This window comes from Ictalurus punctatus, chromosome 9, assembly GCF_001660625.3.
Source record: "Ictalurus punctatus breed USDA103 chromosome 9, Coco_2.0, whole genome shotgun sequence".
NCBI lineage: Eukaryota > Metazoa > Chordata > Actinopteri > Siluriformes > Ictaluridae > Ictalurus > Ictalurus punctatus.
The window spans coordinates 8,919,552-8,933,699 of record NC_030424.2 but is presented as its reverse complement, the minus strand read 5'-3'; the positions used below and the strand labels follow the sequence as shown (position 1 = coordinate 8,933,699).

The 14,148-nt window shown below is 43.4% G+C and overlaps 1 protein-coding gene across 4 annotated transcripts in view; it reads left to right on the top strand.

Moving 5' to 3' along the window:
- eif2ak4 (eukaryotic translation initiation factor 2 alpha kinase 4) overlaps positions 1-14,148 on the top strand; it is a 66,304-nt gene that overhangs the window by 11,315 nt on the left and 40,841 nt on the right. For all 4 annotated transcript variants that reach the window (XM_047157549.2, XM_017476212.3, XM_047157550.2 and 1 more), the window contains 6 exons: positions 5,024-5,559; positions 8,835-8,950; positions 9,740-9,894; positions 10,067-10,491; positions 13,482-13,554; positions 13,655-13,744. In XM_047157549.2, the coding sequence (XP_047013505.1) occupies positions 5,024-5,559; positions 8,835-8,950; positions 9,740-9,894; positions 10,067-10,491; positions 13,482-13,554; positions 13,655-13,744 (1,395 nt within the window). The remainder of the gene's footprint in view (positions 1-5,023; positions 5,560-8,834; positions 8,951-9,739; positions 9,895-10,066; positions 10,492-13,481; positions 13,555-13,654; positions 13,745-14,148) is intronic.

Sequence of the window (14,148 nt, the reverse complement as noted above, 5' to 3'; positions counted from 1 at the left end):
TTTCCACTTTAATAAAAGTGGAAGTGGTGCTTGGATACTAGATGTCTTCTGTATTTTTGTTTTCTGATGATGGGTTCGCCATTTATCATAGCAATAGTGCAGTAGTGTATTGAATTACTGTGAAGTCCAAAAATCTGAGACTGCATTGAAAACTCTGGGATTTTCTTTTTCATTTAAAATTGGAAAGAAGGTTTTAGAATTTTCAAATATTTAAAACAAACAAAATCAATGTTCAATATCTTGAATACTTAATATTCAAGATTCAGGTTCCCTATTTAAATGTAAGCAAATGTGTGATATTGACCATGTTAACTGCTTTGTACAAAGGTCAGATTTTCCTCATGCCTAATCTCTTCTACTGAAGCATGAGTTCAGACAACACACTGATGGATTTGATCTAAAAAGGATCAAATATTTTTACACAAACTTGAGTCTAGAGTCCATGCCCGCTTGAGTCCACACCGTCATTAAAGCCAAAAGGGGACATACCAATCACTAAAACTCTGAAATTCATGGAAATATTTAAATATTTAAAACTTTTCACTCATTGTTGTCTATAATATAGTTTGTAATGTGAACGGTTGTGTTAAATAAAAAAAAAGACCGCAAAATAGAAACATTTTCTGTAGTGGTCTCAGACCTGAACACCACTGTATATTTTATTATAATATTCTTATTTTACAGTACTGAATACAGTGAATTTTTGTTAGTAAAATTCTAGTTCAAATAGTAATTCAGTTTAATTTGTATAATGTTATCAGTAGACAATGTCAGTAGACATATCAGCTTTACAGAAATCCAGATGTAGAATTTGATTTATAATGAGCAAGCCAGAATTGACAGTGGCAAAGGAAAGTCTGAGAGAGAAACCTTGAGAGGAGCCAGATTCAAAACAGAACCCATCCTTTTCTGGGTGACATCAGATAGTAAGATGATGAATCGTTCCAGTATACAACTGTAGAAGAGATTTTTGGTATCGTGACCTCCCTAGTCAGAATTCTTAGTCACTCGGAATATGCAAGAAAGGCATACCGAGTGCTGAGCTACTGTAGCTTGTTGTCACACATCGTAGCCGAGATACGAAGCAGAGATAAGGCGGATGCAAGTGCAGGATAACAGTTGTTTATTTAAAGAGACAGGCAGGCAGACAAATCCAAAACGTGATCCAAAACGTAATTCCTAAACAGGCAAGAGGTCAGGCGATTGGCAAACAGGTATACACGGGGCTAGGCAGGAATCCAGCTGAGAGCAATTCAGACCCACGTGAATTCCCAGCCAATGACGGAACAGGGAGGAGACATGACAGACATAAACAAAACACACGTGTCCCAATGTCACTACGGTCAACAGCGGAAAAGCAGGTGCTCGTGCATTCGCGCTTAGAGCACGCTGCTTCAAGGGGGAATCGTGACAGAACCCCCCCCCCCAAAAGGCACTCCTCCCGGAGTGCCATGAGTCATCCCATTTCATTGGCGGCCCCGGCCCCGTGGGCTGAATGTCCCGAGCAGAGCCAGGAAACCGCACGGTGTTCTTGGCGGCGTAGGGAAGCAGAGCGACGACCTCAGCTGGACAGGGAGGCTGAGCGACGACCTTAGCTGGACAGGGAGGCTGAGCGACGACCTCAGCTGGGCATGAGGGCAGAGCGAAGACCTCAGCTGGGCATGAGGGCAGAGCGACGACCTCAGCTGGGCATGAGGGCAGAGCGACGTCCTCGGCAGAGCAGGGAAACAGAGCACTGTACTCGGCAGAGCAGGGAAGCAGGGCGACGTCCTCGTCGGTGCCTGAAAGCGGAGCGACGTCCCTAGCTGAACTGGAAGGCAGAGCGAAGTCCCCTGTAAGGCCAGGGAGAGGAGCGTGGGTCTCCTCGAAGCAGAAGAGGGGAATTCTATCTGCCATGGAGCAGGGAGGCTGAGCGACGTCCACAGCTGAACAGGGAGGCTGAGCGACGTCCACAGCTGAACAGGGAGGCTGAGCGACGTCCACAGCTGAACAGGGAGGCTGAGCGACGTCCACAGCTGAACAGGGAGGCTGAGCGACGTCCACAGCTGAACAGGGAGGCTGAGCGACGTCCACAGCTGAACAGGGAGGCTGAGCGACGTCCACAGCTGAACAGGGAGGCTGAGCGACGTCCACAGCTGAACAGGGAGGCTGAGCGACGTCCACAGCTGAACAGGGAGGCTGAGCGACGTCCACAGCTGAACAGGGAGGCTGAGCGACGTCCACAGCTGAACAGGGAGGCTGAGCGACGTCCACAGCTGAACAGGGAGGCTGAGCGACGTCCACAGCTGAACAGGGAGGCTGAGCGACGTCCACAGCTGAACAGGGAGGCTGAGCGACGTCCACAGCTGAACAGGGAGGCTGAGCGACGTCCACAGCTGAACAGGGAGGCTGAGCGACGTCCACAGCTGAACAGGGAGGCTGAGCGACGTCCACAGCTGAACAGGGAGGCTGAGCGACGTCCACAGCTGAACAGGGAGGCTGAGCGACGTCCACAGCTGAACAGGGAGGCTGAGCGACGTCCACAGCTGAACAGGGAGGCTGAGCGACGTCCACAGCTGAACAGGGAGGCTGAGCGACGTCCACAGCTGAACAGGGAGGCTGAGCGACGTCCACAGCTGAACAGGGAGGCTGAGCGACGTCCACAGCTGAACAGGGAGGCTGAGGCTCTGAGGTCACTAGGTGAACCTTGGGCATGGGCAGAGCTTGGCTGGCCGTGTCGGCAGACTGTGGCGCGGGCGGAGCTTGGCTGGCCGTGTCGGCAGACTGTGGCGCGGGCGGAGCTTGGCTGGCCGTGTCGGCAGACTGTGGCGCGGGCGGAGCTTGGCTGGCCGTGTCGGCAGACTGTGGCGCGGGCGGAGCTTGGCTGGCCGTGTCGGCAGACTGTGGCGCGGGCGGAGCTTGGCTGGCCGTGTCGGCAGACTGGGGCGCGGGCGGAGCTTGGCTATGCGTGTCGGCAGACTGGGGCGCGAGTGGAGCTTGGCTGGGCGTGTCAGTGGGCTGAACTTGGGTGACCGGGTCGGTAGACTTGGGCGTGAGCAGCATTTGGTCATTAGTCTGAGATATTAGCAGAGCTTGGGAAACTGGATCAGCAGGCTTGAACATGAGCTCAGGGACGTGAAGCTTGGGCATCAGAGCCTGGAGGCTTGGCTTGGACCTCAAGGAGGTGAGACTTGACTTGGACTTGGATCTCAGGGACTGGAGGCTTGACTTGGATCTCAGGGACGTGAGGCTTGACTTGGATCTCAGGGACGTGAGGCTTGACTTGGATCTCAGGGACGTGAGGCTTGACTTGGATCTCAGGGACCTGAGACTTGACTTGGATCTCAGGGACGTGAGACTTGACCTGGACTTGGACCTTTTGTTGGAGCTCGGCGCGTGAGCCCACCTCGTGGGGCTCAGGTTCGAGCTCTGAGGTCACCCTGTCGGTCCCGGGCTGGGTCTCTGCACGGGCTCTCCGGTGGAGTTTCTTATGCTCCCGCCAGCTGCTCTTGAAGCATTCCTGAGAGCAGAAGAAAGCTTCCTGGGGGCCCAGCTTCCTGCAAGTGGGACATTGAAGCTGAGTCTCTCTCCCGCAGCCCTCGGTCATACATCTCGGGGATTTCGCCCCCGTGTTGACCGGAAACTGAAGTGGATCGCTGGTTGCTGCCCTGTCCATCTCCTCATAATAGAGGTTGAATGGTGGGTCCACCTGGGGCTGTCCATTGACTCTCCACCCCAGTAAATCAAGACCACGAAGTTGTCCAGGCTGTGAAAACTCCTCCATAAACAGCTCTGTAAACTGAGTGACATCATGGAGGGCTGGTGACCCAGCACTCACCAGCTGCTCCGCCCAGTCACGGGCCGGGCCGCAAAACCTGGACACCAGGAACCCGATCCACTCCCTCTTAGTAGGCTTGGGAACCGCCAAGCTGCAGAAATACTCCTGGCAGCTGAAGAGAAACTCCAGCGGGTAGCTCCCCAATCCCGCTGTCTCTGGCAGCAATTCAATGGCGTACCTTTGGGGAAATTGCACGGATGAAAAATGTGGCCAGTAATGTGAGCGTTCCCCGATGCGGTATTGTCCTACGATTTTCCTAGTTGCTGTGCCGTGCCTTCTCTCTAGTCCTCCTGCTGCATCTATGTTAAGGCGAAAGATTCTGTCACACATCGTAGCCGAGATACGAAGCAGAGATAAGGCGGATGCAAGTGCAGGATAACAGTTGTTTATTTAAAGAGACAGGCAGGCAGACAAATCCAAAACGTGATCCAAAACATAATTCATAAACAGGCAAGAGGTCAGGCGATTGGCAAACAGGTATACACGGGGCTAGGCAGGAATCCAGGTCGATAACCAAAACAAGAAACAAACTATGACGATGAACTGGAAGTGGATATCCAGCGCGAACTGACTATGACTATGACTATGACGCGAACTAAACTAACGCTAAACATTTACTTACGACTTATTAATCTTCCGCGTTGTGTACTGGGAGGCACGCGCTATATATGCCGACATGATCAGCGTCTCAACTGCTATCAGCTTAGAGCAATTCACGTGAATTCCCAGCCAATGACGGAACAGGGAGGAGACATGACAGACATAAACAAAACACACGTGTCCCAATGTCACTACGGTAAACAGCGGAAAAGGTGCTTGCGCATTCGCGCTTAGAGCACGCTGCTTCAAGGCGGAATCGTGACACTTGTAACCTCCAGGGCTCAGCATACATCACGAAGTGACTTTGTTGGTATATTCTGTCAACCTATCTGGCTGGCGCTGAGTTAATCCAATAGTGTTACACTGCTTCTGGTGGTCATCCGGAATTAACAGAACCACAGTTACACGTGTAACTAGTGTTTATATCTCCTGTTCATGTGATATGATATGATATATGATATGATATGATATGATATATAAAAAAACAGTATATAATGTTCAAGAGCTTAACCAATATGCTGATCATAACATATCACTAATATTCTCTGTGTTATTTCTCATTTAAGAACCTCATTCACCTACTTGCTCTTTTTTTGGTCACTGCAGATCCATGGAGCAGAAAGTGAGCTGAACTCACTGATGAAGCTGGACCACCCCAACCTGGTGCACTACCAGGCGTTGAGCTACAGCGAGCGTGAGGACTGCCTGGTGGTGGACCTCCTGGCTGAGCACGTGCCCGGTAGCAGCCTGGCTCAGAGGATCTCTGCAGGAACGCCGATGCCCCCTGATCAGTTGAGGCACCACGCCGCACAGCTGCTCTCTGCACTCGACTACCTCCACACCAACTCGGTGGTGCACAAGCAGCTGGCAGCCTCCTCCGTACTTCTAGATGCCCAGGGTAATGTGAGATTGGCTGACTACAGCCTGGCTAAACGGTTAGGGGACGTGTGCAAGGAGGACATATTCGAGCAGGTTCATGTGCGCTTCAGTGAGGACACACTGCCCACACGCACCGGCAAGAAAGGGGACATTTGGAGCCTTGGGCTTCTTCTCATGGCACTCACTCAGGGACGCGAGGTCAAGGAGTACCCTGTGACTGTTCCCTCAAGCCTGCCAGCTGATCTTCAGGACTTCCTCAAGAAGTAAGTTTACAATAAACATTCAGAAATGCCACGCATCCATCCGAAAGCTTCTGGGTTTGTGGTAAAACTTTGGTAAGGAAGATTAATAGCTGCAGTTTAGATATGTGATGTACTATAGTCATTTCTTTCTTTTGGTGAATAGAAGACTTCATATTTGTCTCCTCAATTTTATTGTACTCGATTAACATTTTATTTTTAATAAGTTTGGAACACCCCCAGTGGTGGACAAAAGATAAATTACTTAGTAGTCTTACTTACCTAGTGTGCGGCCCAGTCTCAGGCTTCCCTTGCCTGTAGACCTAACTGTCAAGGGTATCTAACATACTAAAATAACATTGTGAACTAGTTAGCTTTTAAGTGCATTCATGCAGACTAAGGAAAAAGAATGACTAATGTGCTAACGCTGCACATCGTGTTTGCGTCCTCGACAAAAAGTCAACGAGTCGTTGCCAAACATTTCAGCTACAAGCTTGTGGTGTCCTGTCCTCTCATCAAACATAAATGAGATTATTCGAGTCTGACTAGTGTGTTTTGTTCTCTCTCAATATGTTTGCTCAACTGTGAGGTGACTGTTACTTATTATATATTAATATTATATGGTGGTCTTATTTATTTGTTTATTTTGCCAGAAATGCCTTTGAACAATAACCGTTAACTCTAGAAATAAAATGATCGTAGGCAACCACTATGTGGTTCTTTTTATGTCTGAGATTCTGGCTACATCAGCGTTAGCTTTGCCAGTAAATGGCATGGAGATGCTGAGTAGCAAAGTGTATGTCTGTGTGTTTGCCCATGTGATGCTTGGTCCCCCAGTGAGAGTTGTCGTGCAGGTGTGTTTGCTTTAGTGATGCTGACTGGGGTGCTTTTGATGTGGTTGTTTATCCTGCTCTGGCCTGCTTCCAGAGGCACACTAAAGGCAAAGTCAAACATGCATTTGAAAAAGATATACTAAATAGTGGTTAAAAAAAGTACAGTTGCTTGTTCTTCAGTGAATTTGTGAAGTGGTTGTGTTGCTACACTGGCAAACAAGTTGGGACCTTAATGAAAAAAGAGAGCATGTTGTAATTAGTTTCTTAAACTATAGAGCGATTAGAGCGAGGCCATGTTTTCTTGAGCAAGAAGCTTATATTAAAAGCATATAAGCATATTTATATGTTTACTAAGTATTTATATCAGAACTGTAATTGATTGCTGTTCTGTGTAAATAAATATTTGCAGTAGGCTTGTTTGAATATTCAGTTCGTGCATTAATATTTCTAATGATCAGGCCAGGGCAAGTAAAAGTTCCAATCACGAAGCTTGTCCACCACCACCACCATCATCATCATCATTATCCTATTCTAAAATATTTCTAATGTAGGACTGTCCTCACATCATATCTAAAATATTATTTGAATCTGACTAACGTCTTTATTTTGGGGACTGTTACTCATAGCAAGAGTTCTATGACTGCTTTGCGCTGCACTTTATTCTGATCAGTGTTTCTACATATCTGCATGTTTGATTCTGTCGTTCATGTACACTAATTTACCATCTAGTGAAAAACTTTGTACTGACAGTCAGATCTGCAGCTGATGTGTACATGCGCTAATATTATCAAGCATCTAGTTGTATTGCACTAACAAGTACACCTGTCTTAAACATGCACTACAATTATTGACTAATTTCTAATTGGTATTGGGGATGTCACGATACCAAAAATCTAGTAGTCAGTATCGATACCACCAAAAGTACCCAATACTCGATACCAAAGTCGATACCACGGTGTGGTTTTAAAATGTTAAATTCAAAAACTCCTGGAGGACATCCTCCTCTGGCTAATAAGTGCTAAGGTGCACTCCTGCACGCACGCTTGCGTGCACGCACACACCCACACCTTATACTCTGAATGCAAGCATTAGTTTAAATTCACTGATATGGTGGCAGGCCAGAAAGATTTATTAAAAGCATGAACATTTGAATAATTATTAGTGACATTATTCTACATTTTGCTGCCAGTACACGGGCTGAATGGCGATGCATGGTGGCCCATTAGGAGGTAGTTTATAACATTTCAGTGCGTTGGCATCTTTAAAAATAACTGGCTATCGCAAACATTACATGGAGTATAACGTTAGCTGGTTTCATGGCAACAATGCCAGCTGCCTCAAACAAATATAATATAGGACCGTCTTTCAGGTGCTTCGCCAAATTCCAGGTGTTTTCTTGCTCTGTTTGAAACGAATGATCGCATCGGTTGCACACCAGAAACCGATACTAGCTTTCCTCTCTTTTCCTCTTAACGAGTCGGGGCGGAGCTAAACTTCTGTAGTTTTTCCCGTGTGCTTATTGCCGTTTTTTCTTCTTCTTCACCACTTGTGGACAGACTAAATCACTTGCGTGTATTTGCTGCCCCCTTCAGTTCCGGAAGAATTGCAACCTCGCTACCTTCATTAATAAGAGTACCAACGTTACTGCAGAAAAACAAGTACAGTCACATTTTAAGAATGTTGGTACCAACGTATCGGTTCTTGTGACATCCCTAATTAGTATTGAGTCATATAAAAGCTCCCCAAATTCTGATTCTCGCACCTGGAATATGCCTGTTTTAATTGGAACTGTGTTGCATGTAAACACCTTATTCAGAAAACCACTGAAAGGAGAGATATGCACATGCTCAGTCCGCAAGGAATTGTGGAAATGATAATTGGAATGACAACTCGGGCATACTTGCAACAAGTATTTATACAGGAATATTCTGATGCTTGTATGCATATAAGCATTGTATTCTGAATATGGCTGCAACCCAAATATAGCCCTTAAACGAAATTTTATGTGCATGTAAATGTACTCACTGCTATATACCAAATGAAATGTGGTATTTGCTGAAAGTCAGTTAGGAGGTTTCTGGTTGTTGAACGTACTTGTCCACAAGGGAGCTATGAATTTAAAAAAAAAAAAAAAAAAGCCTGGACACAATCTGCTCGTCCCTGTCGAGGGTACTGATTTGTCCACGTGTACTCGAACCTCATGTAAATCACTGTAAATCCCAAGCTGTCCATTTATATACCTGTAACTCGTAGTACCAAATTAACTGAACCTCTAAGATGAGAATTTTCTTGGTTTCTAAATGCTCTACTAGAAACCTTTTATGTAAGGGTAATCCTTGTTGTATGGTTCTGTATGGAAGGTTTAAGGGTTACCCAGACAGACAGAACCTTTTCAGGAGCTTGGTGGAGCCATATAAGTGTGTATGCATGTCTGCAGGTGTGTGAGACGTTACTTTTGTTTTGCAGGTGTGTGTGTCTTAACGATGCTGACCGCTGGAACACTCAGCAGCTGCTAGAGCACTCCTTCCTGCGGCCACCTTCACCAAAGAGCCTTCCTCCATGCCCTGAGCCCAGTCCAGAAGGTATGTTACCAAATGTTGTTTTTGGAGAGCAGTGGCTTTCTCCTTGCAACCCTGCCATCTCCTGATGGTGGACTCATGAACATTAACATTAGCCAATGTGAGAGAGGCCTATAGTTGCTTAGAAGTTACCCTGGCTCCTTTGTGACCTCATGGACTATTACACGTCTTGCTCTTAGAGTGATCTTTATTGGTCGACCACTCCTGGGGAGGGTTACAATGGATTTGAATTTCCTCCATCTGTACACAGTATGTCTGACTGTGGATTGGTGGAGTCCAAACGCTTTAGAGATGACTTTGTAACCTTTTCCAGCCTGATGAGCATCAACAACTCTTTTTCTGAGGTCCTCAGAAATCTCCTTTGTTCATGCCACAATATACTTCCACAAACGTGTGAAGTGAAGATCAGACTCTCATAGACCCCTGTTCTTTAAACAAAACAGGGTGCTCACTCACACCTGATTGTTATCCCATTGATTGAAAACACCTGACTCTAATTTCCCCTTCAAACTAAGCAACTAATCTTAGTAGTTTACATACTTTTGCCACTCACAAATATTAAATATTGGAACATTTTCTTCAGTAAATAAATGACCAAGTATAATATTTTTGTCTCATTTGTTTAATTGGGTTCTCTTTGTCTAATTTTAAGACTTGTGTGAAAATCTGATGGTGTCTTAGGTCACATTTATGCAGAAATAAAGAAAATTCTAAAGGGTTCACAAATTTTCAAGCACCTTGATGACCTTAAATAAATACAATCTTGGTTTTGTGAAACACGTTTATTTTCAGACATAGATGTGGATTTTGCATCTACGGTTATCCCGCGGAGTCACCTTCTCAGCGCCCCTTTTAGTACAGTGGTGCAGAAACAGTTCTCCCGTTACTTCAGTGAGTTTGAGGAGCTCCAGCTGCTCGGGAAAGGTGCTTTTGGAGCAGTAATCAAGGTGATTAATTAATCTGTGTTGAGAAATCATTTCTTTTTCAGAGAAACCTTTTTCTTCATTGAGATATTGGCTCTTATGGTGTTTTTTTTTTTTCTTCTTTTTTTTCTTTTCTTTTTCTTTCTGTATTCATTTCTCTGTGGTTGTGTGTTCGTGGACTTCTGTATACCTGTAGGTCCAAAACAAGTTGGACGGCTGCTACTATGCCGTTAAACGGATCCAGGTGAACCCGGCCAGCAAGCAGTTCCGCCGCATTAAGGGAGAGGTGACCCTCCTCTCACGCCTGAACCATGAGAACATTGTGCGCTACTATAATGCGTGGATTGAGAGACACGAGGCCCCGTCTACAGGGGTGGAGAGCAGTGACACCTCCGAGCCAGCCAGCACTCCTGAGCGGCCTTCACGACCTGCTGCTTCGCCCCGTCTCAATGAACTCGGACTCCTCGACAATGTGGAAGACGATGCACCCCCGCCTGCACTGGCCAGTTCGGTGGAGTGGAGCACATCTCTGGAGAGGTCATCCAGTGCCAAGTGCAATCCCACTGACTCCAGTGATGAGGATGATGAAGATGAGGCAGATGTGTTCTGTCCTTCTTTCCTGTAAGTTCCTACACTGAGGTCAGGAATTACCTCATGTAACTTACCTTATGCACATGTAACTGAGCTGCTCCAAATATATATATATATATATATATATATTTTTAAGATTTACCTACTACACAGCCTTGCATAAGTATTCGCACCCTCCACGGAACTTTTCCACAATTTGGGATTTTTACTATTTAATTGACACTATACAGTGGATATTAAAAAAAATCTATACACTGCTATTAAAATGGCAGGTTTTTGATATGTAAAAAAAAATTAAACCAAGCTAAATCATGTCAGAACCTTTTCTACCTTTACTGTAAAATTTTAACCTATTAATTAAAGTGAAAAACAATAAGAATCATTTTAAGGGAAATAAATGGGCGGGGGGCGGGGGAAATGTACAATAACCTGGTTGCATAAGTGTGCACACCCCTAAACTAATTCTTAGTTCCTTTTACTTTACACTTTTACTTTTGGGTAAGAGTGAATCAGTTTGGCAGATCTTGACTTCCTTGCAAAAGCATTATGTCAAATTGGCTGGACATTTCCTATGTACAGCCCTCTTCAGGTCACCCTACAGATGTTTGATTTGATTTAGGTCATGGTATATGCAATACCTTGGAGATTTTTTTTTGTAACCTGCTACTGATTGATATTTTTCAACAATGAGATCCTGTACCTGCTTTGTAAGCTCTTTGTGCCCCATGTGTTTTCCAGATAATTATCAAGAAGATTTCAGGAAAACCCTATAGGAACAGCTGTACTTTATTTAGGGGTAATCAGTCACTTTAATTGATGGCAGGTGTATACTAATTAGTATTTAACATTAATTTGAATGTGATTGGTTGATTTTGAACACTGCCACATTCCCAATTATAAAAGAGAATGCACACTTATACAAGCTGGGTATTGGAAGTTCTTTTTTTCCCCAAAAAACATTTCTGGGTGTTTTTCACCTTTATTATGAAATTGCAACATGTAAATATCAAGTGACAAAGGTTCTGATATGATTTATTTAAAAAATTTTTTCCAAGTTTTTTCACAAAAACCTGTCATTGTAATAGGGGTGTGTAGATGTATCTAAAAGTTCAATTTTAGAATATTTGTTATTGTTGCACAAAATCAAGCAAAACAGCCAAGACATGTCATGGTTGCATATGTATAAAGGTATAGTTGCAGTTGTGCCATTTTCTTTGAATTTTTTAATAATGGCTTTATCTGGGGGACATTTTTTTCATAATCAAATCATGTTTTTATGCTGAGGTTATGTGATACAATAATTGCACACAGTTGGAGTTATTTTAATTAATTTAGTCACTTCTGATGGCAACTGGTTACGTCTTTATTAATGAATACTTTGCAGTCGCAGCTTTTTCTTTTTTCATTTGTAAATAGTTTCCAAGCGACCCTGCTTTACCCCATACTTCAACATTATAGACTACACTCCCAGAAAAAATGCATACTGAACTTTACATTACCTTGTCGCCAGGGTGGTACCCTCACGTGTATACTTTTTGTACCTTTTTAGTATGTATCTTTTACATAGAAATGTGCATGTAGTGCACTTTTAAAGCTTTATTAATTAGTCTACTTATCTACCTTAAAGCATTTTTATTATACAATATATCCACTTTACCAGCTGAAAGACATATCAAAGGTACAAAAGATGTACTCTTGAGCGTACCACTCAAAAGACTTATGCAAGGCACTGTAAGTAATGTTTTCAAAAATACTTTTTTTTTTATATTAATATTTAATATGTTGAAAAATACCATTTAAAACCGACAATAATTGTCTGTTTATTTTGCTGTTAAAGAAAGCTTAAAGCTTGTATGATTTTGTAGTTAAAATGACGTCCAGTAGGTGGCAGGGTTGTTCTAGGTTAGGTGTACTGGTGATCAGGGCTGGACACAACAGGTACTAGCTTTTAGAAGCGACACATATTGAAATAGTTCGTTAGTGATGTATAGGTTTGAGTTATTACCAGACTCAGATTTATACTAGTAGATTAATTGAATATATAACGTTTTTCCCCAGCATTGATGATTCTTTATATAACAAAGCACATTTCTACCAAATTTAAATTTATAAGAGTACAGAATTGTTGTGCAGTCTAAATATTCCCCATCCTGCATAAAAATAAGCATTGTAACACCAAAAAAAATAGATGGCAGTCTGTCACTAGACCTTTTTATACCACAGCACTGGTGAATTATCAAGTCTGATTAGTCAGAAGGTGTTGAGTAATTTTCTACAACAGCAGCTTTGCCAGTAAGTCAGACTGCAAGGCAAAGCACAGGTTTATATTAATGTTTGTTCTAATATGTTCTCATTTCTGTAGTAACAGCTTGCATAGGAACTTGATCAGTGAACGTTCCACATAATCTAAATAATTGTAAAAAGTGCTTACATTTTTTTAAAATACATATTGTTGATATGGTGATGCGTTCTGCAAGAAGAGATTTATTTAAGATTCATGGAACGAGTCTCAAGTGTCACCACTTTGTAACAGTCAAAGTTTTCCACCATAAGAGAGAGTTCAGGATGGAGGACTTTGCACTTTCTGGTATCTCAGTAATATGAAAAGCTGTGTTATTTCTCTCTTATTAACTTCAAGAGAGAGAGAAAAAAGAGAGGTTGTTAATATTGCTGTTATAAGGAGAGTATGACGAAAGATATAAAAAGAACTTATTCCACAATGTTAAATGTAACTATAAACAGTGGAAAAAGTAAGTGTTCATTAATATATAAAGTGAATGACCTTTGCTTTGGTATATGTGGACTGTTATCATTTTAAATAAAGCAGGGTTGGGATAATGAGTGGGAGAGTTCACATCCCTGGTCAGGTAGAACTCTAAACAAATGACTTATATTCCTAGTTCACCTGTATAAAGTCTGATCCTTGCTTGTCTTTTGGCACTAAAATCTGTTCAGGACTGCAGACGTGCCAGAATTATGTCCTGCTTTGAGTTTGATCTCATTCTCCAAATTTTTGACAGCCCATCCAACAGCGACTCGGAAAGTGACATCATCTTTGACAACGATGAAACGAGCAGAGACAGTATTGTGCAGGTCAGTAACATGCTCTGAAGCTAACAGTAACATGTTTATAACATTCACCATATTTGTCATTGTTTGATTAACGTGATCGTTACCTCTGTATCCGATTCAGGAAGAATTGAGTAAAAGGCAAGGAGTAGACACGGCGGAGAGCTCAATATCCGAAAGGCCTCCTCTTATTGCACATTATCTCTACATACAGGTGAGCGCATGCAGGCAGTGCACTTAAGCCGTGTTTACACAGTGTGTTGCTGTTTATCAAAGAGAAGCGTGGAATTGTTGATGGAAGATTTCTGTTAGGAGACGTTTATGTAACATTTAAGGAAGGAGTCTCGTGTGTCGGAGTGTTTTCAGGACAGAGTAGTTTGCACTTTCCCGTTTCTCAGCAACATGACTAGCTGCATTTTTTTTGACTGGAACCTACTGGAATCAGATCCCAAGCATGAAATACTTGACCTTAATGAGGGCTTAATTAACAGTGTGCATAATTTAGATAATGCAGAGTATGTAATTTGGTCTTAGTATATGAAAAATAGGATACAGCTTTTACACGCACATTAGTTTCACCATAACCTAGAATTTTCACTTAATAGAAATACAAACTGT